The 17,386-nt window shown below is 39.5% G+C and overlaps 1 protein-coding gene across 1 annotated transcript in view; it reads right to left on the reverse strand.

The window, feature by feature from the left end:
* Nucleotides 1-209: 209 nt before the first annotated feature.
* Nucleotides 210-17,386, reverse strand: part of P2RY8 (P2Y receptor family member 8) — a 36,236-nt gene continuing 19,059 nt past the window's right edge. The window contains exon 3 of the mRNA XM_075057424.1: nt 210-4,718. Coding sequence (XP_074913525.1) covers nt 3,577-4,650 — 1,074 coding nt within the window. The 5' untranslated portion in view covers nt 4,651-4,718 and the 3' untranslated portion in view covers nt 210-3,576. The remainder of the gene's footprint in view (nt 4,719-17,386) is intronic.

Genomic DNA, 17,386 nt, shown 5'->3' on the forward strand with positions numbered 1-17,386 from the left:
GTAAAGAAGGTATGCCAATGCCAGCTGCTAAGAGAGAGAGAGAGAGATATCTCAAAGGAAAAAAATGAACAGGTGTGCAGAAAAAAAAAATCAATCTGCAAAATGCATGGGAAAAATAAGAGACTTAAAATGATACAGAAATCTAAAAAAAGCACAACAGCAATGGGAAACGGATTAATTTTATTTCATAACTTGGTTTCCCTGTCCTCTTCTAAGCTTGGAAGTTTCTCACACATGGCAGGTGCAAACAAAGGAAAGAATCTTAAATCATGTCCTTTTCATGTTTTAGGGTTTTTTTATTATATATACAAAAAAGTCCAAGCACATTCATAGATTAAATTGCTAAACAATAATTAAAAATAAAACCACAAAAAACACAAAACCCAAAACCAAACAGAAGCCTATACATTCATATTTTCTCAGTAAAATTACATTAACCAGAGAGGCAATGAAGTAAGCATGTTACTCAGGACCCATATTCCCCAAACCAAAGGCAATATAGACATGAACTTCTCAATAACCTCTCAAATGGTAATCTACATTTACATTTATATATTTATATGTATATATATATGTATGTCAACTCACACCCACTGACCAAAGAGGGTAGAAGTCTTGCTACCTTATGGTGCCCAGAGGGACATGTTTCCAGTGTTAAAGAACAGTATGTTAGGCCACTTTTAAAAAGAATTCCTTCCCCTCCTCTCTAAAAAAACCCTCCAATACTTCACAGTATACACCATCAGACTCAAAAGATTGCTGTCATTGGGTTCATTTTTATATTCCTTTCTCGAGGAACAATCCCACTGACCCAAATGGGAATTCTGCCTAATCTGAGCTACCTAGAGGCTAGTTAGTAAAATGGCATGAAGAGGTACCTGAATGAGGCATCCTTCCTGTTCCTTTTTAGACAATATCAGAAGAGGGATGAAGGGCTATGAAGAGCTGTGTGAGGCTGGAGAGAAGAACATTTTCAGTCAGTTGTGAGCATCTTTTTTCTCTTGCAAAAGGAACAATTCAGTATTTTTCAAAGTTTAGCAGTTGATGTCCAAAGTGCAAAGTTTCTGCCCTTTTGACTCTATTTGGTGTCAGTTACAGTTCAGGCACATTGCAGCACATTTCAGGAGGCACTAAGCACTTGAGGATCAGGTTCAAGATAAAACAGAGTTTAAAATCTGCATTAGACCTAGGAGAAGTGATGGTTTTCATTGTAAAAATACTTACATGTTAAAAAAAAAAAAGAGAGAGATTTCAGCATAACTTCCAGAAAAGTTTCTGCCACAGCAAAATGCTGAAAACAGTTTTGGTAGTGAGAAAGATGGAATTCTGTGAAAGTGGATGGTGATGGGACTTGAACAGCAAGGTGAAACTATGCACTGCTAAATTAATACGCAGGTTTGCAAAACATAAGTAAACTAACTAAGTTTCTGTCTGATGTATGTGGAACAGCTTAGGAAGAGCCATCATTTGTTCTTTGGAAGTCCTGGTGCAAGCAGGTGTTTTGGAGCATGCGCTAGAGCTAACACAGGAGCTCAGAGCCCCAGACTCACACAAGAACATACTCAGTGGGTTCCCGTCTTTCAGCACATGTAAGGTGATTTAAAGTAGCCAGCCCATCTCACTGCGCATATGCACCCAGCACACGGGCTGGTAGCGCAAGGTAGCTTCCAGGCAAATTGATGGGAAGGTTTGGACAGGTTACATATCACTAAGGTTGCCCTTGTGGGCAGAAAATATGCAGATCAGTTAAAACTAACACTGTGAAATGCCACAAAACACTTGAGATGGTAATACTAGGTCCACTCACATTTATCCTGCTCCAATAACTGTTGATACTTTCGCAGAAGATAGGATATACAAATATCTCACAGCTGATTTTGTGGTTATCTAGCCTCTATCGTGAAGAAATTTGTGGTGATTAGTGGTGGAAAATTGTGTTTTAATCATGTCATACACAAAGAAAAAAGGCAGATTTTAAGGGCCTTGTGTGTTGTCTTAGGCAGAGGAGGTCAGAAATCAGTTTCGGTCTGCTTTGAGCATGTGGTGTCTGAACCAGCTATCCACGATGTTGAAGACAGCCTCCTGCTCAGCAGTGGATGGCGTCGCAGCGCAGCAGAAGGGGACCATATAGCTTTGTCTCACTTGTGAGGGGAAACTTGTCTGGCTCTGTCAGGTGTTTTTTGTCTCTTCACTGTCAATGAGGGTGAAAGGTAGATAAAAAGCTGTAAATACTACAGGAAGAGCTTTGCATTTGTCTGTCCCTGGTGCATATTCTGTAGCAGTTGTCTTTCCAAGCACAGAGGCAGTTGTTGAGATGTGGGAAGAATTAAAACATGACAGAGTATATGCAAAGAAGTTAGAGAAGGATATTTCAGAGAGGAGTCCCAAACACAGGACTGCATAATCAACCTGCCGAAACCTGTTTCCAGGGTATTTAGTACATCTCCCATTCTCAAGCCTTGCTTTCAGTTTTTCTTCTTTCTGTTTGTCCTCTTGAAAGTACGTATCTGACATCTGGCCATAGGGACAGGTTTTCAGCTGGTTTCTGCTGGCACAGACTCACTGCAGTCTGTGGTTGAATTCTCATATATCCAGCTGAAAATCTGGTTAAACATCCACACCATCACCATAAGGAAGATAAACTCATTGTCTGTGCACTATACAAACCTAAATTCTCTGCTGAGGGGGATGGTGCTTCTGCGTATAGCCTATAGTGAATTGGTGAAAATGACTTGCTGATACCAATCATATATGAGCAGCAGCATTATTACTGTAGTAGGTCAATGAGAGAAAATCTGTTTTCTTAAACCAACTACTCCCCACCGTCCTGAGAAATTAATAACTTCAAGAAATGAAAAAATAATCCACTCAGCAGCTGAAATAGTCTCAAACATTGTTAGTTCTAGCTTTCCTTTCATTGTATGAGATAATTTTGATATATAAAATTGAAATAGTGAGTCAACCTAACCTTTTCAAAGGTTAGTATGGTTTGGTTGTGATAAACAGTTGGGTGAGTGTTGTGGTGAATTCACAGTGGCTATGCATTATACATTAATGGTAAAATGACAAGCTATTTTTACTCATTCTTTTATAGAAATACAACAGGAGAGAAAGCAATACATTAAAAAAAAAAAAGACAACAAACAAAAAACACAGCACATTGCTTAGAAAAATACCCCCCCCACCCCAAATCCAACTTCAGTGTATGCTCTAATTCATATACAGAAATATTTCACATTCACAGACAATCACAAGCCTTTGGTTAAACACTGAGATCATACAAGCTGAAAGAAATTTTTGTTCTAAACTTATCCCATGGTTTCATAAAGTAGGACTAATTCCAGGCCAACCCATAATTATCAATATTGGGTTTGCTTCAGTGCCTTCTTGAATAAACTCAGTTCCTTTAACACTTCCATTTCTGGCCAGAAAATACTGAAATAGGAGATGCAATATAAGTATGGCTTGAGTTCTGTCACTGGAGCAAGGGATTTCAGGGATAGCCATTCAAAAAGAGATGTTTTCTGTGTCTACTCATGGATCTCACAGGTGCCTTTCTTCTGGGAATGGCTAAGGCTAAAAAACACTTTCCTGCCTTTGCAAATAGACCTTTACTCCCTCTAATCCATCCATAGGTCCGCTTGACATCGACCTGGCTGACATGGTCCTGCCAGAGAATAAGCTTTCCCTTCTGTTTTCCAAACTGTCGCTGAGAATTACCTTAGGGCGAAAGACTTGCATGAATTTCTGGTAAAATTCTTTGGATGCAAAATAATAAATGAAGGGATCTATGCAGTTGTTGAGGCAACTGAGGCACAAGGTGAGCTTGTAGGCAGGGTACAAACTCCTGTCATAAAACAGGCGGATGATCATATGCACAAGTAGGATAAAGTTATTGGGGGCGAAGCAAGTGATGAATACCAGAAGGACTATCATCGCCAGGTATATGGATCTAGTCTTCTGCTTGTTACCATATCTGTTTGATGTCTGAATAAGCTTCCGAATGGTGCCTATGTAGCATCCAACTGTTACAACAAAAGGGATCAGGAAAAGCACGACGAATAACGTGAGGAGAAAGGCTACCCAGGCTGCAAAGTTGGGCAGCATATCCCATTTGAGGACATCAAAACAGGTTATAATCCCCAATTCTTTCACTTCGTAGGTCAGATCTGTGCTTTCTAGTGGGTAGAAGGCTAGTAGCAAGAAAAACCACATACCTAGGCAGGCAGCCAGGGCATATCTTTTTCTTCTCCACTTGATCAACTTCATGGGATATACCACACCCATGTACCGCTCAATGCTGATGCAGGTCATGGTCAGTATGGAAGAATACATGTTGGAGTAGAACATCACGGTCACGAGGCTGCAAAGAGTCTTGCCAAAGCTCCAGTGATTGTTTTGGATGTGATAAGAAATCTGGAAGGGAAAGCAGCTGGCCAGCATGAGATCCGTGATGCTTAGGTTGATCATAAAGATAACAGAAGGTGTTTTGGGTTTGATGTGCCAGCAGAGCACCCAAAGGGAGAACAAGTTGCCAGGGATACTGATCATAGCCACGAGTGTATACACAACTGGGAGGGTGATGGAGATAGCTTTATTCTGGAGCATTGCCAGCGTTTCAACGTCCAGGTGGGATCCGTTTTTAACCATTATTCACAAGGGGGTTGTTGATCCCTATAAGCCAGCTGGATCATATCATGAACACTTGGCTTAAAAACCTAGAGGACAAATGTCAAGAGAGAAAAGCAATATGTCAAAACAGAAATTAAGAACATACTTCTTCTATTAATCAAACTAAGAAAAACCCCTATGTAGTTTGACAGATCATCTCTGAATGAACTGAATCCATTAAAATTATCTTCTGAAAATTCTCTTCGCCTTCTGAATCATGGTAATGTTTTACCAGTCTCACTTCTTCCTAGCTTTGAACAACTACTTTTTACCTGCTGAATGGCTTTCTGATGCTTTTTGCAGTCTATACATTATCACACCTCTTATGTTATTGTAACATAAAGAAAATCACATATCACAAATTAAAATTAAATTGATGTCTGCATGAGGACACCATGCCATAGGATCTCCATGAGCTAAATCCATCCTATCTACTCTAGATGTCATAACTTTGCTTCTTATAATACACAAGATTTTCCGACTTTTTTTTTTCCCCAACTAAACAGTGATCCATTCCAAGTAAGTGCTGGATTTTTTTTTTTTTTTTTTAATTGGGGAAAGGAGAACATGCAACCAATTATTCTTGGTATATTCATGATAAACAGAATATAAGGAAAGCACCATGTATAATTGAGAACCAGGGACAGATTGCAGTTGCTTGGACTGGCTAAGAGGCTGAAGGGACCAGGCAAAAGTAACAAGCCCTCTTCTAACGAGAAGCTATTGAGTTTCAATTTCTGCAAGATGTAAGTTATTAAAAAATGTTCTGTTTGCAGCTGTCTTATTGCCATCACCTGTAATTCTGCAAAATTGGTTTCAGTTTTGCAGTCTGCAAAGCAAAACCATGCTTTCACTGTCTGGCCTATATAGATCTTTCTTGGCAGACACAATAGCTTATGATTTAGCTTATTTATTTTAAACAGTGTAGCAGCATTTAGCGGCTGCAAGCAAGAAATCACGCCTCAATGTGCTACATGCATGTGTGCTTACTTTCATGAAGCTGCAAGTGCAGGGATGCAGTTTCACAAAAGTACAGGGTCGAAAAAGTGAAGAAATGGCAATGAATGACCAGAAAGGCAGAGGATGGAGCAACAGTAAATTCTGTGACAAGTGGCCATAGGGGCCTGAAAAGGGTGCCAGGCCAAGCCAGCCGGTGACTGTGGGCACATCTGTGCTGTTTAATGGAAGAGGAGCAGAGGGTGGGCTCAGGCACATGCTCCTACTTGTGGACTCTGATCACCTGCACTGTTTAATCTAAACATCTCTTTGCAAGCCACACCTGCTGTAGGAGGTGAGATTAAAAAACGTAGGTGCCAGTCAGTTGGTGTCACTTAACCTCAGGTCTAGTTAAATAAGACCTTTAAGTGTGTCGTCATAGCCCGTGAGCAGTGTAACAGGTCAGTCCCTCAGAGAGGGACCAGTCCTCGGTGCTGTCTAACCCTAGCTGGAAATAACCATTCTGACAAAAACTGTGATTTCTGACAGAGGGTCTTACTGAATAACTTGCCGGATCTTTCACAAAATAACTGTTGATGGTTCCTGAGACCTGGCAAAGGGGAAGTCTCTTCTGAAGGCTGTAGTGCCATAGAGAGATACTCAACTTTAAAAATAAACTGAGTGCAGATCCAGAAAAAGCACAGCTACAGCAACAAGAAGCTCAGAGGGGGCTTATTTCTGTTGTTTCTTGATCTGATCAATTTGACATAGTGCTTCAAATGTCAGCTAAAAATATTCAGAAGTAGTGAGAGTCAGTATCAAACAAGTGATGTTACCTAATGTTGCCAGTCTTTCAGGAGCTTCTAGCTGAGCAGTGGGAAGCCCAGAAAAAGGCACAAGAAAATAGGAATTGCAAAGAAGTCAGATATGTGTTCCTAATATATCATGCACATGTCACAGAGCAAGCATGTTCCAAGTAATGAGCACATCACATGATCACAACTGCAAAAACCTCTTTGAGCCAAATCCATTGCAGATTAAACTCTGTTCTTGCCAGTAGAGCTATATCAAGAATGAAATTAATTCTTCAGTTTTCAGGGAACTGGAAAAAGCACTTACTGACACAAAGCTCTTGGAAAAAAACCTTAATGTTATCTATTTCAACTCTTCTGTCTATGATTTACAATAGTAAATACCTATTCATGAACTCTATTGCCTCAAAAATCCTTCCCAAGTGGCACCCCTGTGTGCCTAACAACACTAAACTTCCCAAAACAAACAGAAATTTTTTATCTATATCAAAGTATCTACAGAGCTCTAATTATAAGCCTTTGCAAGTGAAAGGTATTTGGTCTCACAGGCTAAGGGATCTCACCCCTTGATACTATTCCTATAGAAATTATATGTACTTGGAAGGTAGTAGTTTCCATTATATCTGTCACACTGGTCATAAAGCTATTGAATACCTCTTACATTTGTGTTTTTGTTAGCGCTAATCACAAACGTATTTTCTTCTAAACTTGCTTTTTCTGAAAGCACAACCTGATAGGAAGGAGATAAAAAATGCACACAGAGATGCTGCAATATGCAAAACAGTGTCAGGATTTGTGGCCTGACTACAGGCAAATTTTATGCACTTGTGGAACACCACTGTCAGTAAAACACAGGTGTCTCCCAAATTTAGGCACCTTTTGAATAGGGGTTGAAAGGCACCAGACTTTGTGGTTAGGTGCCTACAAGAGCTCTCCAAAAAGGGTAGGTCCCCTTGGCATGGTTTTCAGTAAGGAAGGTGTCCATCACAAGGAGCAAAAGAACGATGCAGGGGAAGAGGGGACATGCAAAGCACACAAGAATGTTGCTGCAAGTCATTCTCGAGGGCAAACAGCCTCTTGGAGGAATGTGAAGTACAGAAAATCCTCCTTCCAACTTTGCCTTCCCTTTTGCCAAATCCTACTGGGGCTCTAATCCTGAATTCCTTGTTCAGGAAAGCCTGGGCTAGCAGAAATTCCTGCTCTGAGTCACCCTTACTTGTGATGCTTTGCTTTTTTAAATGCCCAGGTTAAGCTGCTGGAACCACAATGTAGTTATTCAACATACTTTACCTCTCCCATTATTGCGTCTATTTGGGTTTAGTTAACGCTGTATTTATATTTCCATCTTGTTCAGGGTAACTTTGTGTCTTTCCCCCACTGCAACCACAGTCTCTATCTGTCTTTTGTGGTTTAACTCGAAAATGTCATAAATCAAGTGAGAAAGTAATCTTTATGAGGATTAGAATTAGATTCCCCTTACATTTTATGAGTTTCTTCTTTTCAATTTCAGGTTTCCAACACAATTCAAATCAGTGGAGCTTGCACAGATTCTCTGCAAGAGAAACTTTGCTGCAGGATAATTTTAAAACATCGACCCTCAGCTAAGTTTTCATATGCATAATCTTATGCATAATCTGTAAAAATATAGTTCTGTTACATAAATTTCCCTGTTAGAAAGGCATAGGTTTGTTTTTATTTTGGGGGAGAGCTATATTTAAACTACGACAGAAAAATGAACATACGGGTCGACTGAAACAAAACCTCAGTAAGGATTCTTCAAGTAAGAAGATCCAGTCTTACTGCCATTTATATCAGTCCTCAAGCTTCTGACACAGAAAGAGAAATGTTAAGCTTTTCTGCTTGCCTCATTTCTGAAACATTTAGTGGATGAATGTATTAGGTACTAAGAGCACTTACAGCCTCTGGAATAACGCTCGCTAATTCCAGGTAGGATTTTTTTGCTTCTCTTCGTACTCACTGGCTCATGGCACTCTGCACAGAAAACTCACTTGGAAATTCAGTAATGCCAGGTTTTCATCCGAGCTGTAACCATAAGCAAAGGTGACAGCTGCTTAGTGCCTTTTTGACAGGAATGGTGATGCCTTTCCCTTCAACTGACAAAAGATGACAAATAAAACATTAAAGGGTATGCTGAAAATCAAACAGTAAAAAATCAGAAGAGGACGATGTTATTTCTTTGCCATGGAAAAGTAACAATTGAGATGTGTCTACTTTCTTTTTAGGGGTCTACTAAATAAAGCTGATGTGTTTCCTCTCTTACATCTATTCTCTTCCTGTTGTCGATGTCAAGTGCACCTGTGAAAAAGACTGAAAAGCCTGTAAGCCAAATCAAAACCAGAATTACCATTTCATAAAAAGTTTTGTGATTTGTTTTGTGATTTCAGATGGAAAAAATGAATCTCAAAACATATCATGCGGCACAAAGCCTTCCAAAACCTATTCTATATCATAATTTTTTGTTCACTACCTGTCAAAGCACTGTTGTGTAGAATAAAAAGGTCTTACTTCATAAATTCTTTAGTATTGTTACACTTTTGGAAAGACACACTTCCAGCTGAAGAATGTAGGATGGCATATTTGAGATTACAGGAAAAACAAACTAATGCAATTTCAACTCAATTGCAAACAGATTCAGAATGAAGCAAAATGAATTTATTGTAAGCACTTAGAGAAAACATATTAATGGGTTTTAATCAACGCAAATTTGGCTGAAGAATGTATTTTGTTTTTTCTCAAAAGACTGCATTTTTTGAAAATAGTTTTTCATTTTTATTTTTTACTTTCTCAGTTTAATACTACTACAAAGCAGTAACAAGAGCAAGAGGGTTAGGATAGTTTGTGTCTACCTAAATGTAGCTAAAACTGGTGAAAACTTAGTGTGCAGTATGTCTGCTGGGGATTCAAGCCCTCCTGGACTGTCTGAATTGCTAGTGATATGAAAGAATATTAGACAAGCACAGAAAACTGACAATTTCTATTGTAGACTGAGTATGAGGAGAAGAAGGAGCCAGGAACGCAAGGAGCCAGGAGCCAGTCATCTTGAGTTGTGGGAAAAGTGACAAACACTTTGGTATTTAAATAGAGTGAGGGGTTTTAATATGAGGAACAAGACAAAAAAGTACCCTTTTGTAACACATCTCAGTTATTGTTGCTAAAGCATCATTGATGCGATTCAGAGAAACACTTCTGCAAATGTTCAAGTTCACCAAACTGAGGAATGTAAATGAGTACATCTCAGATTGTGTGTTCCTTAAAATGAATACGGGCTTTACCAAAAGAGGCTGCAGGTTTTGTCTGGATGGTTCTTTCTCACCCTTGCAATAGATTTGCATGCAAATTTTAGCTTGTAGGGTTACATCTCTACATCTCTAAAAGCCAAGGGTTTGGTTCACTCAGTCAAGATCTGAACTTAAGTCTTCTAAGAAACTTCTTTGTATTACAGGGCCTTCCCTGTTCTTTTTGCTAATGTCTTTTTTGTGTGTCTATGTGTTGTTTTGTTCTGAGCAGCATTATTGCAAAGATCAGAAACTGTTGCTGAGCCTGTAGTTATGTTATCACAAAGGCATTATTTCACACTAGGGTTTAGCTTATCTTCTTTTAAGAATAAATACATTTGGGAAATGAGAATTCTACTCTCTGTGCACTTGTGTGTACAAGTATTTCTGAGCAAATAAATCAAATCTGAAAATATCTAACTAGCTGCAATATTCACAACCTTCTATGTCATTTAGCTTTAGAAAAATAAAACTGTTCCGTATTTCTTATTTTTCACCATAGATTATTCAGATAAGGGACATAAGAAAACCATAGGTATGCCTTCACTGCAAAAGACAGCATATTTTTTACAGTGAAAGAGTTACATTATAATCACTGTATTAATCAAAAACTCTCGCGGAGACAAACTTCAGTCTTTATCTTAGTACACCTAGTCAAAGAAAACCCTATCGTGTTTATAGCTCTGACCTCAAATAGTTAGGGCAAGGTAAAACAAGAGTGTCTTCTCTCCACAAGGATTTCACATTGAGAGGTAAAAAAACCCTCAGTTTTTTCAGTAAGAAACTGTAGAAGCATTGCCAGCTTTAGTGGAGTGGAGTGGTACATGCCTGTTGAGCTTGTTAGCTTTATCAATCTGGAAGAAAGCAGCTTTGTTCAAAAGTGAAGAAAAATAATCCTATCGTTTCTGCCTATTAAAGTAGGCAGTTTCCAAGATTCAACCAAAGCAGTCTTATTAAGTGTGAAATCTAAATATACAGGTGAGAGGCAAAGAAACTTCACAAGCAAATACTGTACTGATTCTTCAGAATTAGCTAAGTAGTAAAATTAACTGTACATAGCTACCTTTATATTTCCTGTGTCTGTCCTGGACTATGCAGTTTTGCTGATAGTTGAATTTTAGTTCACTTGAACCTTCACCTTTGCTAACGATAAATTAGCAAAGTCAAGATTCTGTGCTGGTGTTAGCAATGTCCACCCTAATTTAGATAAGGTTTGCATAAACACAGCCACTGTCATCCATGTCAACAACCCTGTTCAGAGTGAAACTAATCAATATGGTCTTTAAAAAGTTCATTCCTGCAATAGTCAGGATTATGAAAATAGTAAGGTTGTGGGCCAGTATTGACAAAAACCTCTGAGCATCTGAAGCATGATTCTATGACTTTAAGTGCTAGTTACACTACAAAATGAAGCAGTTTGCAGTTTTCTTTATTGGTGTGCAAGATAGTCAGCTTTTGAAAATTCTGTGAGCAAAACCTTGGGTCAATTGAAACCCAACTTGTGTAACTCCACTGATAGATTTTCTAGGCTGGTTTAAATTTCAGTCAGAGTAAGCATCCTAAAGATTTAAAGAGGTTCCAGTTTATGGGCTAATAGCTAGAATATTATATATATGTTGGTCTTTCCTACATGCCCAGACTTTGTAAGCTTAATTTTTTCAAGCCTGTTATTTTTAAAAGGATTAGCAAAGCTAAGGCAACTGCTTTTAAGAATTCACCATAACAGCTCAGGAATTCATTCTACAGGACTTACACTCCTCTGCAGTCACTGCCCATGTGCATGCTCTTATTTCCCAATAGCACAAGGTAACATGCCTCTTGGTGAAATAATGCAAACACATATATATACACACACACATGTAAACATATGTGTGTATATATATTCTATTTGAAATCTGAATTTTTTATCTTTTCATCTCTCTTTTCTGTGAAACTCTTTTTGAATGTTTCCCATCTTCTTCAGTCCACAAAAGAATTGAGGTAGGGCTGCAGGCGTGTTTTTGAAGATTATCTTTAGAGATAAAAAAAAAAAAAGAGTTCACACATTGCTGTTTCTTGAACTTGCACTAAGGATATGACAGTCTGTAGCTGCTGATCAATTTAATATATGATGGAGTCCATAAACAGGACAGTCAACCAAGTTTTGCGGGTGTAGCTGAAAGGATAATTTGGCATGGTATTTGGGAAACATTTTGAGCAAAGAATGTAGGGTAATTCTAACATTCATGTAACGTAGTGGGGCCAGAAATTGCAAACAGTATTGTCAGGGGTGAATCAAAGAACTTGGCTGAGCACGTCGGCTGTCTTCAGATAGGCCTTCTTCCATACTTCCACTAGTTTGTCCCAGTATGTACAAAATCTCTTACTACCTCCTAGATAAATAGACATGTCCCAAAAATCCCATGCTGGATCCATAGCAACATGTGACGTAAATACAAGCTGAATTATTGTTCCTCTTGTTAAGTAAGATCTATATGAATATGCAACTTTTTTTCCAGAGCAGTGGCATTAAGTAGCAGGATTTTGGTATAGCTGGCACCTTTCTTGCCTGGTCTTTGCTACAGTCGTGGATTTAGCATCCATAGAAATCTAAGTGTCTATTTCAGGGTGAATTGGAAAGTGTGGATGCCACTGAGTGTACTGGGCAGATCTCCAGTGACCATAACAGCCTCATATGTGGTCACTTCCATTGTAAATGCAGGTGTTTGAAGCTGAATCCAGCCGATTTTAAACATCCCGTCGATTCAGATCCTGGTTTCCTGGAGGCCTGTACTTGCCTAGATTCCATCAAAATCTGAACTAGTCCACTAAAACACAATTGTCCCCTTTCACACTTGGACCGCTCAGCTGCCACTTTAAAATGACAAGGCCAGCTTCTGTGTGAAAATGAATTGGCGTGGAGTAGGACCAAATGCATGATTTCACCTGTACCCAACTTCTTCCACCTGTGTGTCAAAACCTACGTGATTGTAAAACTGTTGGTGTAGCAAAGATGCTGCAGCTGGAACTCAGAATAAAGATTATTTTGTCTTCTGTTGGTCCTTCTGCTGTACTTGCCCAGCACGTATCTTCTAGCCTGGATTGACAGCCCACCTACAGGACCAAGCGCTCTGCTCTCTCCCCAGATGCCTTCTGCAATGGACTGGCAGTGAACTCCTGGCAAACTGGGCTTTCTCCCTGCTCACACATCAGTTAGAAGTGATTTTCACATCAGCACTAGTGAAAACAGTCTTGGCTGAAAAATACATGAGACCAGGGGCTCTGAAGGAGCTAAATTGACATGCATTTGACAGCTTTCTTGCATATTTGGTTTCCTGCTCCTGAAAGGGCAAGAAGAGCTGGATGTACAAAAAGAATGAGCCTGGCTCCCTGTCAAACTGTGCCTCTTACTGGAAGGCTTTGATACAAAAAATGGGCTGCTGGAAGCTCTTTTGTATGGCTGGAACTGATATTGTGTCCCCTCATTCCCCTGGACCCCCGTCAATACCCACTGACCAGGTGTATTTCAGCAGGAGCGGTGTGCCCGGGCTGAGGAAGGGCCAGCAGGCTGTGATGTGTGCCAGCCAAGGCAGCGGCAAACGTGGGAGCTCTGCGGTTGTCTCCTCGCTCCCTAGCACGTTGGACGATGCTTCCCAGCCTTGCTTGAAGGGAGGAGCGGTTGGGGCTCACCTTGGGTGATCTCTGTCGGAAATCTTGCACCGTCACAATTCTTTCCTTTGCACAGTTTCTCTTACTGCTTATTGTCACGGCTCGGAGTGCGAACACTGAATCATATCTGTGCTACTGAGCTATGTATCGCTGTATTTTTCCTGAGTGATGTTCAGTTGCCCTTGTATATTGTCCTACAAGTGGCTGTGATTCTCTGCTAGAGAAAGTCTCTTCATTTTTTCAACGTTGCCATCAACAGTCAATAGCATTCAACCTACAATCATGGGGTACCCTGGCCGATTCTGCCTTTTAATTATGGTCATATCATGATCAAGGCATGTGTCACTAGGACAGCCGTGTATCACCTGCATCTATCTTGAGAGGAGCGACTTAGGGCACATGCAGTGCCTCTGTGGAGCCCGGATGGCATGACCAGGATTCACATACATCAGGACCAGTCCTGAGGTAGGTCTGGTTTTCGTGCAACTCCCAGTGAGGTCTGAGGCAGCTCTGTGTGCACAGCACCTCAGAGCAATTTGCTCGGCAGGAGAAGCCAGCTCACCCTATCCGAGCTCATGCAAAACTCACTTCATTCACACGCTGAAAGAACTGAAAGTTGGCTTCGCTGCAAAAGCTCATGGCTTATGTTGAGCATCGATAACTGCAGCTGCGCTGCCTGTGGCTGGCACAGGGCACAGTATAAATCACACGTGCCTGAACAGTGCTGAGCAGATGTACCCAAAGGCACAGTGCACAGGTAACAGGAACCTCAGAAATAGCTAACTACAGGAGCAGATACACTCTGTGACCTAGTTTTAAAAGCGATGTTACGTATGCACACAAAGGAAAAAGAAAGAGCCAACATAATTATTATTTTTTTCCCTGACTTACCACTTAACACTTTTTTCCTGACTAATCTTCAGTTTGGCAATTTGATACCAGTTAGAGGTGTAACTGTTAACAAACAAGAAGTGGAGATTATAAAATGGGAAAAAAAGAAAAATATTTCTAACAAAAGCTTCACGTCTTGTTCAGTTTTTTGTGACTACTTGAGCTATCACACTAATACAAAGAGATACAACAGGAATAGCAACCTGAAACCACATCTGCTATAGTTTCATTCTTCTGAAAGTCCTCGAGTGCAGGTGAGACAGCAGGTCAAAGTTCAGCTCTTCAGCTGAACCAAACTGCAAGTGCCCTCGTATTTAGGCTTTGGTCTTCCTCTCAAGTCCTCACTGCACTTAGGTAATTTAAATGCATAAATAGGACAAAAATTGGATTCTGTCCTTGTCTAACATACTCTTTCTGCATTGAGAAGTATAGAAGTGCCCTAATTATAGTCAAGATGTATGCTGATATATCATTATATGAATGTTACCTATGAAATAATCACAGGCAGAAGTCAAACGTGTTCTGCAGCTGGTTTTGTTGGGGGAGCTAGTCTCTGCTTTTATTAACAGACAATATATTGCAACAGCTTGTTATTGGCTTTACTTGAGTTCCTCTCCATTGCTAGCAAAATGCCCTGAGGTATCTGGATCATTGCTGCTCTGCAAATCATTACTGGAGTCTTGCCATCTTGAGAAAAAATAATGAAAGTGAAGATGCTGTGCTTTGAAGGGTGTTATTTATTGACCTGTGCACTAAAAATTAGTGTCTTAACTATAATTTTTATGACCTTGGCATTTAGCTCCAACTTAATAGAGTTAATTCTGGGTATTCCATTTGTAAACAGTTTGTATCTCACAATCTCTTCTACTACATGTATCTGTGGTCAGTTATTTTTAAGAGCAAGAAAACACATTCTTGCGATGTAAGCAAAGGCATGAATCCCTATCTGATAAGCCACACTATGTATTTGATCTTGCTCATACAGACAAATGAGATTGCTTACACCTCTGGGATAAAGTTTTGCAAAATAGCTCCAGGTTACCATGTGAGAAAGTGTATTCATTACTATACCATAGGACGTACCACACTACAAACAATATACTACCACCTTACGCCCTACTTTTTCTCTCTGCCAGGAGTTGTCTGCTTGCCCACATGCTTAAAGTAAATAAACACAGCCAAGATATTTTAAATAGTGACCACATGCAAGCAACACAGGCTGGTATGAGGTGAGAGCAGCCTTAGCGTGATTCTGATACAGGCAGCTCCTCAGGACAGGGTACGCCAGCAAAGTAAAGGAGAGGTGGGAAGCCATCATGAGGACAGGTAAGCATTCTTATTTATCCAATTTATAAAATGAATATTATGCTTGAGATGTTGTTATGATAATGTATTGATATAATATGAAATGTTATATATTAAACATCATTTGTATGATATATGTGTGCTATAAATATTTTTTTCACTGGTACCACAAACTGAAATACCTATAAACCCCACAATCAACACCCCAAGTGCTAGAATTTATCTCTTTTTATTGGATGATGTTTTAGCCTGTGTTACTGATTCATCATCTATATGTGTGTGTGTACATATATATGTACATGATATCATATATCTTACGATATTATAGTGTATGAACATACATAATAATATATAATATATGATATTATTTTCTTGTTTCATAGTATAGCTACAATTGATAACATTCTTCTGTTTTTAAACTTTTTTTTCATGACTACAAGTGGAATTTCATCTGTTTGGATATTAAGTGTTAGTAGGAAAAACCTTTAAATGAAAGGAAAGCAATCCTGCAGTAGAGGACCTCCAATTTCTAATGTAAAAACTGCTCAGACTAAATTTAAAGTTTGAGTTTCACTAGGTCCAAAACACTGTAGAGAAAAATGTGGGGTCCAGAGCTCAGCCAGTCTTAAAGAGAATTTCCTTTTAAGGTAACACCTAAAATTCAGCCACCTGGAAAAGTACACCAAGTTTGTGAAATGCAGTGACATGGACAAATACACAAAACTGTATTAGTTTTTTTAAAAATCTGCTTAGGTTAACCCCTAGACTGGAGAACATAGAACTTTCAAAGTTTCATCAAAAAACAATTCCATGTATTTTAAATGCAAGATTTAGGTGATTCCAAACATAGCTATATACATAAGGTCTTGTGTGACTCCATCTTCAGTGAGGTGGCACACACTGTGGCAGCTAATTAATTGCCCTTAATTAATCATCTCCTGGAGGTGGATCAAACTGTTGGGGTTTAGCTGAGGTCTAGCTGAGGCTGGGATCTAACTTCAAGCAAAATATCTGGCTTTGTCAGAGCAAGAAGGGGGGTCCTGGGGTGGCATGAGCTCTCAAAGTGAGTCTACAGGGCAGAGAAGAACTTGACTGTGGTGAGAATTCAGGTGTGGGAAAAGGAAACACAATATTCTTACCCTCTAGCACTTGAAAATGACAAAACAAACACTCTTCCCATCACCTGAATATTTTAAAAGGAAAAGGAAATTAAACTCCTCCTGTTCAGCTAAAACCTACTAACACAATAAACTGAATGCAACAATCCAGCAGAAAAGAAATATGCTGAAGAAAATTGCAAGCACACCATAAAGGAGCAGCCCCACCACGGACGAGCAGCCCCTGCCTTTCTGAGGAGAACAGACATTGACTGACAGAGGAACGGCAAGTCAGAGAAGAAGCTCCTATGGATGGGAGGACCTTCAGTGGCACAGATTAAAATATCACCTGATAGAAATTGTAGACCTTGGGGAGCTGATTATGGGCTTTATAGATATTTTAGTTTGTATGAAAACTGCCCATTGAAGATGAAGACTCTGAAACTCATGAGATACATAAAGACAAACTCTAAGGTAGTTTTGAAGACTGGTACAATTATGCTCCAATAAGGTACTAATAACAATAGAGCAGTAGGAGACAGTTCTTTGGAGGCAAAATTTGGGTTGTTAGGAGCCCTAGAGAGCTCTAAGTGATGTGCTCTGAAATATTACTGCTTTCCTGCAGCTTCAGCATGTAACTTGAAAATAGATGCATAGGAAAATGATATAAATGTACTAAGAATAAAGGAAATGTTTGGTGCAGACGGCACCTATTCAGGAAAATATGGTT

Source organism: Buteo buteo, chromosome 25, assembly GCF_964188355.1.
Source record: "Buteo buteo chromosome 25, bButBut1.hap1.1, whole genome shotgun sequence".
Lineage (NCBI taxonomy): Eukaryota > Metazoa > Chordata > Aves > Accipitriformes > Accipitridae > Buteo > Buteo buteo.